General features: G+C 40.5%; 1 protein-coding gene across 1 annotated transcript; it reads left to right on the top strand.

Moving 5' to 3' along the window:
* The first annotated feature begins 290 nt into the window (after positions 1–290).
* On the top strand, positions 291–6,720 carry LOC311064557 (uncharacterized protein). Its single transcript, XM_084084421.1, has 3 exons — positions 291–396; positions 4,339–4,854; positions 5,410–6,720. The coding sequence occupies exons 1-3, from the start codon at positions 363–365 to the stop codon at positions 6,639–6,641; spliced, it is 1,782 nt and encodes a 593-aa protein (XP_083940547.1). The 5' UTR covers positions 291–362; the 3' UTR covers positions 6,642–6,720.
* Positions 6,721–9,035: the final 2,315 nt, after the last annotated feature.

The following is a 9,035-nucleotide window of genomic DNA, read 5'->3' on the forward strand; positions in this document are numbered from 1 at the left end:
GTAGTTGCTTATTTGGGCTTGTTTCTAACGTGTAGTTAGTACCCCGACCATTATTTGGGCTTGTTTCCTAGTGTTTTTTAAACCAGTCCCCCAAACAAGATTTTGTGGATTTGAAAATATTCCTACATTTTCAGCTCACATAGATCGACTATTTTCAAATAGCAAATGTAGGGTTAGTGCTCATTTGGCTTCTTTTGGGTTTGTTTTCAGAGACCTGGTTGCTTATTTTTTCGCACGATCTGGCAACACTGGTAATGAACCGTAAAACGAAACCTTCAATATATACACGCACACGGACTGTTCATCAGAAGTTGCTGTTGTTCTGTAGGCATACACTCAGCGTGTAACTAAACAACTACAGCATGCTGAAAGCAGTCATCAAATTATACAGACTGGGTATGTTTAGACACGCACGCACGCACACACACACACACACACACACACACACACACACACACACACACACACACACACACACACACACACACACACACACACACACACACACACCCTCGCACCCTCGCATGCACGCACATGTGTAATATACACACACTCGTCACACGTGTATTATAGCCTATGTATGTGCTGTGTTGGTGTTTGCTAATCCCGCAGTTTGATGCATTGCTTACCTTTTGCTTATCGGCTAGCTCAGCTGCTGTAGATAGAACTAGCCCTGACATGACACGACTGGATGAACTTCAACCTGGCGTTTGCACTTTCTCCCCGTTTGGTCCGTACATCTACATATACGTTCATATTTCAAATATAAAGTGCTCACCCCATGGCCACGGATGTTACAATTATGTACGGCCCCTCAGAAGTACTTGCATGTTCCGTATTGTTCAATAAAAAGCATTTAAATCCGATCGGTGGCCATTTCTTCCGTATTTTCCATATGCTTTCAACTACGCGACCCTATCGGTTGGGAGGTGTATTGCAGTCTGATACATTATAACTATGAGAAAATGGCCACCGATCAGATTCATTTTTTATTTTATTTTTTATGATTGATTTTGGGGCATAGACAAGAAGTTGAAGGATGAAATGAAGTCTGATAATGATGTACCGGGACCGTGCATGTTCACATCATGTATACTTAAGTTTACATTACTTACTTTTGGACAAAAGCCAATTTTACATCAAGGTGCCCAGATGTCCCTAGTGCCCACCTATCCTGTATCGTCCGTGTAGAACAGGGTGTCTTCAACCCCTTAGCTGAGACTGAGAGAGATGAAACAGAGACCCCTGATGCAGATAAAACTGTTTCATAGCTGACAGCACTATATCAATGTTGTGTACATTTTTGTTTGTTTGTTTACACTTGATCTTTTCTATGAATGTTGGATTCATGTTAACGTATATTTTCAAATATGTAAGCATAATCGCTCAATACTTAGTAAACCTGACCTTTGGGTCACGTGAGCTTGTACATCTGCTATTTTGGCGAATGTCCCCCCCTGTAGTTTCCTATTGTGTCATAGGAAAAAGGAAGTTCCTATGACACAAAGATTTGCCTGCCCCCCTGTAGTAACTCCCTGTTGAAGACTCATGATGAAAATAAAAATCACACCTGTGTGAAGGTAGCGGCGCCTTTGATACATTTTGTCATCAATAAGTGTTTATAATGTGTTTATAGCCACGTGTCACGTGAAGCTTGACCAATCACTTTGTTGACGTGTCTGACCAATCAGAACGTTGACGCAAAAGCCAGGTATAGAGGGCTACCGCCGCTAAAAATGTCTACCAATACTTTCCCTCTTACCCGTAGTTATCAGCCACTGGAGTAGTGTGGTGCTGTTTACCTGCAGAAGCACATTGCCCTTTTGCTGTATTTTGGTGTTTTCACTGTTTGTTTTGGTAGATGGGGATGTTTTTGGGCTACCAAAACAAACAGTGAAAACGCCAAAACACATCAAGAGGTCAGTGTGTTTCTGCACGGAAACACCACCACACTACTCGTTCAACACAGATTTGGCACAAACATGGGGTTAAATTCGTTCTACTGTTATGTCACCAAAATGTGGAATGCCCTACCAACAGCCATCAAAAAGTGTGACTCCTTCAAAACCGCCATAGAAGAGCACCTGTCTGCAATTATGAGGTTCTCTTCTCTGCAGTCTTAATAATCATGCATGGCGTGCATTGTAGTGCATTGTAGTGCGTGCATTGCACACACTACAATATTTTAAAATAATGGGGCATTACGCACTACAGGATTTTAGATTGTCAGACCGGGCAGAGCAACTCAGAACCTCACGTCATCTCATCTCACGTGATCCTATGTGGAAGCAGATGTAAACAGTCGAGCCTGTTAAACTTGAGTTGGCAACAGACAAATACTTGTGATATGTCAGGAAAGACAATTTATAATACAGACAGTTGTGTTATTGCCATGTATCGACGAGCCGCCGCTGTCCAACACACCACAGGTTGTTTCGACTGGTCGGCGTGTCAAAAGTCCTCTCATTCGCTGAACGTCTGTCTCCTTATTGACTCGCGCGTCACTCCTGCCGTTCCACTCGGACAATAATGATATGTAATCATCCAGATAAATATCAAACATATCTGAAAATTATCGGAGCAGTCTCGATTATTTGTGAACATATTGGGAGGCTTAAAGTAATGCTAGGTAACTTTTTCAATAAAACTAAAGTTAAATTGTATATCTTTTGTGAGTGGCAAATGTTTCACAACACCCACTCCATGAATTTCACCCCCGAAAGCCTTTTATTTATATATTTTCTATTGAACGGGGTCGGGGTTGACGTTCCCACGATAATGACGTCATCTGGCCGGAAAATGGAAGCGGAAATGCACCGGTTTCCTGTTTGGCCAGGAACTACTGCACCGGTTTCCTGTTTGGCCAGGAACTACCGCGCTAATAACAAAAGGAAACTCACGCTGATTTTAAGAGATTGTATGATTTGAAGAACGAAAAAAAACAGAAAAAGAAAACACAGCTCACGGTAACTAAAGCTCCACTGGCTAAGAGAAACGATCCACAGATCGTATAAAACAATTAAAAGAACGCTTTTTGAAACACTTCCGTCTTCCGGTGAAAACGAATGGAATTCTGGGTAACGCAGTAATAAACAAACGGCCTGCAGTGACGGTAATGACCAGCAGAGGCTGCTAAAATCGTTTTTTTGAAATTTGCACAGTACAACTTTAAGATTGGATCTTTCTTTGGACTTCTCACACTACAGGATAATCTTGCCAGATCTCTCCCGAACTCCCAAATCAGAAATGGCTCTCCCATTACCGTTGGGAAGGGCGTTCTCGAATTAATCTCCCCATTCATCCTGTGTAGTGTGAGCTGGGCTGACATGCAAAAGTGAAAATTGTATGGTGCCAATCGTGTTGCCATTGGTAGGTGAATGTCTTTGAAGATAAACTTGAATCTACTAGTCCATACCCGCCCACCCACCGTCCATCCGGGCTATGGGACTGCAACCACGACTACAGGTGGTGTATGGAGTGATCCTACGCAGTAGAAAAGTAAAAAACAAACAACAGATGGAAGTCTAGTACAAAAATCCAGTTTTAGGTGCATTTATTGTAGTTGCAGTTTGTTATGAACATACCATTGATATATTGCAGTGTCATTTCTGAAGTGAATCTCTGTATTTGGTTCTGTCTGTCTGCTTCTCCTTTCTGCTGGTAAAAACGGTGTGGCTCCACACCAACCTGTGTCCTCTGTCCTATGATCTACCTAATCAGTGCACCTGTGACCCCTTAAATATCCACCCAGTGCTGTCAAAACTAGAGCCCGCCACCCAGTGTTCAAAAGTAATAATGCCAAACTACCAAATAATATACTACCATCAAAATTAATTATTAAGGTATGACTATTGGAGACAAAAATGGTAATTGATGCTCTAAAGAAGGCTTTCACGCTCTCTTCTGTCATATGGATATATGAGAGGTTGCCAAAGTTACCTACTAAATATATTGGTACTCCATATATGGAGCTATCCGACATAATAACTAACCTATCTAAGTCTGACATCACAAACTCCATATTTGGGTGTGGTTGATAGAGCTCCATATATGGAGCCGGCAGAGACATCTAGTGCTGACATCATGCTAACGTAAAACTCCATACATGGATATAGCTGACTCATCATGACATCAGTGAGATGCCACAAGCATCCATCCTAGCACCCCTACAGGGTTACAGGGATCTTCAGAACTCTTCTTAACTCATTAAGTTTTTCCTGTCGTGACCCATAACCCGACCCACTGTTTGGGAAACACTGGTTTACATCCTATGCTCTGTTTTACATTCAGCCTCCATATACTGTATGACTTACATCAAAGTTCTATTCTTTATTCTAGACCCGTCTGTGGAGTCCAGCCTGCAGGTCAAGATGAGTTCTCCTCAACCAGCCGCTACTCTTTCTATTGAACATGAATCTGAAGACCTCCTGGACACAAGGACGGTTTCCCTGGGCACCAGTACTGTTTCTGTTAAACATGAACCTGAAGACCTCCTGGTCACCAGGACTGTTTCCCTGGGCACCAGCACTGTTTCTGTTAAATATGAACCTGAAGATCTGGACACCAGGACTGTTTCCCTGGGCACGAGCACTGTTTCTGTTAAACATGAACCTGAAGATCTCCTGGACATGATGACTGTTACTATTAAACCTGAACCTGAAGACGTTCTGGACACCAGGATGGTTTATATTCAACATGAACCTGAAGACCACCTGGACACCAGGATTGTTTCTATTAAACAGGAACCTGAAGACCTCCTGGACACCAAGACTGTTTCTATTAAAGAGGAACCTGAAGACCTGGACATCAGGATTGTTACTATTAAACAGGAATCTGAAGACCACCCAGACCTCAGTAAGTTTCATGGCACAGTTGTAGAATGACAGGAATGACTTTTTGACTCCCAGAACTAAGCGAGCCGTGCAGTGAAACATATTTCACGGGTTCTGGGCTTGTTTCCAGCCACATTGGCTGTGTCTGAGATTATTAGTGACAGCTATCAACTTGTGTTTCTGCTGTCGAGCTGAAGGAACTGTATAGAAAGCATTTTGAAATCATTAGATTTGAACTTATCTGTAATCAATGCATTGTTTCAGCTAATGTATTTGTCACACCAGCGTTATTGTTGTGAAGCAGTTTTTCTTTTTACTAATAGAAGTTTTTAGAAATATATGTATAGCAATTTCCATTTGGCAAAGGAGACACGAGTCGTGAGAGAAGTATTTTGGTGAGACAAGTGGGTGGTGGCAAAGTCAAAGCCAGTATACAGTGTAGTTCCACTTGTGTGAACCACTTCACATATGGTTTAGAAACAGACTATTTATTGGAATAGAATTTCCTCACACTGCATGGAAAGAAATGCGACGTTCAAACATTTAATCGTTTTCTCTCATTTTATCATTTGCCTAGACATCCTGCACCTCACTGTGTGTAAAGAGGAGGTTTCCACTGAAGAGGAGGCTGATGGACCAACGTTGACATCACTTGCAGTGAAAAGTGAAGATTATGATGAAAATAGAGGGACGGAGCCTGTAGCCAGCACCTCAAATGAACACATGAAAACACAAGCTGATGTAGAGGACTGTGGGGCATCACAGCCAAACGGTGATGGCCAGCTCCTCTCTTCACACTGTTCTGAATCAGACATCACTGAAGACAGCGATGACTGGCCTTCACACTGTTCTGAATCTGACGCTGAAGACAGTGATGGGTGGGAGGAGACAAGGGAAGGTCAGTCAGCTTTAAACACACTGAAATCACACAATAAACTAAATGTGGCTGGACAAAGATTGTCTTTGAGCAACAAGCTGCCCCAGGACCTGAAATCATCAAAAAAAACGAACTCCAGGAGGAATCACACAGGGAAGAAACACTTCAGTTGCTCAGTATGTGCGAAAAGTTTTAATTTAAAGCGAGTTCTTAAGAGGCACATGATGACTCATACAGGGGAAAAGCCCTTCACGTGTAAAGTGTGTGGCAAAAGCTTTAATGAGAAGGGAAATCTGAAGAAGCATGTAAGGATTCATACAGGGGAAAAACCCTTCAGTTGTGTAGTCTGTGGTAAAGACTTTTGTCAAAAAAGTAACCTGGAAAAACACATGAAGACTCATAAAGAGGAAAGGCCCTTTAGCTGTGTGATTTGTACCAAATCTTTTAGTTTAAAGCAAGTTCTTAAGAGACATATGAGGACTCATACAGGGGAAAAACCCTTTTGTTGTACAGTTTGTGGAAAAGATTTTGGTCACAGTGCACACATGAAGACACACATGAGGATTCATACTGGGGAAAAACCGTTTAGTTGTGCAGTTTGTGGCAAAGGCTTTAGTGATAATGCAAATCTGGTGAAACACACCAGGACGCATACAGGGGAAAAACCCTTTAGTTGTAAAATTTGTGGCAAAGGCTTTGGTCACAATACACATCTGGAGACACACAGGAGAACTCATACAGGGGAAAAGCCCTTTAGTTGTACAGTATGTGGATTAGGCTTTAGTCAAATGGGTAATCTAGGACAACACATGAGTACTCATACAGGGGGGAAGCCCTTTACCTGCACAGTTTGTGGCAAAGACTTTGCTCGAATGAGCAGTCTGCCAAGACACATGAGGATTCACACAGGGGGAAAACCCTGCAGCTCATAGGTTGCTGGTAGAGTATAGGTTTCTGTCTGGGTAGCTTTCTCGCCTTTTGGAACACAAGGTTTTGAGTTTAATCATGAGTCACACACATTGGCAACTTTTAAAAAAATACGTATGCATATATATTTTTATAAAGAAACTGGGGCGGGGGGGCCACCAACGTGAAGAGGATGTTGAATACGGCCAATTGACCCCTTGATTCATCCGACTGCAGCGCACACAAAACAAGCCAAGATACAAGAACTGATTTTACTAATCATAAACTATAAAGCCTAGTTATTTAGCAGGAATTATATTCGGCTGGCTCTTAGAGCTGTTTGGGTGTTTTTGTTACTCCGAGAGGGTAAAATGCATGGAAACGAATGGACGCTTACGGGTCCATTTGTTCCATTTGTACCCTCTCTGAGTTAAATTAATACCGGTAAATTGTTGCTGGAGGGGTCCCTTTTACAAAATCTGTTATATGTGCCAGTAAAGAAAATAAGCCCCTGAACTGCGTTCAATTATTCTGATGTTCTTATGCTTCAGTTGACAAATACTCCTTTGATTTTAATGATATTGTAGTGTTTAGTGCTCCGAGCTGGAATCAAACCACATTCTCCAACTCAGCAGACCCGACCAGGCAGTAACAAGCTGTACCAAGAAAACTAGCTCACGTGAGGACTGAGGAGCGAGTCGCAACCAAGTCTTTTATGGCAGCGCTACAATATTAGGACTACAAATCAGCAGGAATCACTGCTCTAACATATTTTTCTAATACATTTTCATATACAGTATAAGCCCAACAATTATGATTTTATTTTAACTCACTGAGTGCCATTAACGTGTTTCACGTGTTTTTACCGCTATGGCGCTAGGTGCCATTAACGTGTTTGACGTGTTTTTGAAAAAATAGTAAAAGAAAAACATGTTCAGAACCCAAGATATCATCATCTGAAGATGTGCAGCTCCATCCACTCCTTGTTTAACTTAGAACTGAAAAAGGCTGTATCTCGCTTCCTAAGCACTTTTTGTTTTCTGTGAAAAAAACTCTGGCACTTTTCAGAATCAATTCTGAAATAATTCTGGCACTCAATGAGTTAAGATATTCTTTATTTCCACTTGAAATTGCTCTATAAATAATGTGTGGGGTTGCCAAAAAAAATCCTCAATAAAATGGGGTTGTGGTATAAAAAAGTTTGAGAACCCCTGGTCTAGGGCATTGAAAAGGCGATAGACGTCCTCGCCCCCCTGCCAGTGAAAACGACAATAAGCCACTCCAACCTACAGTACTTTATCAGTGTCTGTCCAGATTTATTTGGATTTCATTATTATATTCATCATTATGTGCATGCAATAATACATTTGGTAGTTGCCAGACAGACAGATGACATTGTGGTTTTAGTTTACTTGTTCAGATATTTGTGTTTTATAAAGGTGTTTTTGTAAAGGCAAAGATCTCCTCTATTATACCTGGGCCATAAAATGGCCCAGGTATAATGGACGAGATCTTTGCCTTTATAAAATGATGTGTTATTTGTTTTTGTTATTTAATGAAGTGCTGTGCTATATCATTACTGAAAGGTTGTCAGAAAGGTGTCCAGATTTGTGAGATTTTAAAAGATCCTACAGACCTCAAAATAAATTCACCCCAGAACACATTTGGTCCCTGTTTATTGTATTATTATTATTGTGGGATCGCTAAAGCGATCACACTACTGTTATTGTCAATTTTTTTTTTGGCACCAGTTTTTTGGCACCTAACTAGTCCTTCATACTTTTAGCTACAAACTCCGTTCCAACTCTTCAACGTTCGGCCTACTCAGGACATGTCGGCTTACATTCAAATTTTTGAAATAATTTGTACTTTTAGAGATATTGCACTTTTTACTTCTAAAAAAATCCCCATTAATTTCAATGGGGAAATTCATCATCATCCTCAGTCCCCCTTTCACACCCATGTTAACTCTCATCGGCCACACGGCCGCTGTTGTTTTTTTTTCCAAAACTTTTTTTTTTCAGAATTTTTTTTTTCCAATTTTTTTTTTTTTTAGATTTATTTTTCCGAACTTTTTTTTTCAGATTTATTTTTTTCAGATTTTTATTTCCTAACTTTTTTTTTTCAGATATTTATTTTTCTTTCCAAATTCTTTTTTTTCTTATTTTTTTTTCCTATTTTTTTTTTTACACTATTCAACACTGCCAACATTATACAAACTTTTAACACTAATACTTTAACACCTTGTCAAACCTTTCACACCTTTCAAACTTTTCAAACCTTTAGAACCTTTCAAACCATTAGAACTTTTAGAACCTTTAGAACCTTTAGAACCTTTAGAACCTTTAGAACCTTTAGAACCTTTCAAACCTTTCAAACCTTTAGAACCTTTCAAACCTTTCAAACCTTTAGAACCTTTC

This window comes from Gymnoscopelus microlampas (genome assembly GCF_963454915.1).
Source record: "Gymnoscopelus microlampas genome assembly, chromosome: 17".
NCBI lineage: Eukaryota > Metazoa > Chordata > Actinopteri > Myctophiformes > Myctophidae > Gymnoscopelus > Gymnoscopelus microlampas.

What these genes read in the sequence shown, in the direction of transcription:
- LOC311064557 (XM_084084421.1), top strand. Translation starts at nt 363, where the DNA reads ATGCTGAAAGCAGTCATCAAATTATACAGACTGG. An exon ending in CATCAAATTATACAGACTGG is followed by an intron (nt 397 to 4,338) that starts GTATGTTTAGAC and finishes TCTTTATTCTAG; the next exon opens with ACCCGTCTGTGGAGTCCAGC. An exon ending in TGAAGACCACCCAGACCTCA is followed by an intron (nt 4,855 to 5,409) that starts GTAAGTTTCATG and finishes TCATTTGCCTAG; the next exon opens with ACATCCTGCACCTCACTGTG.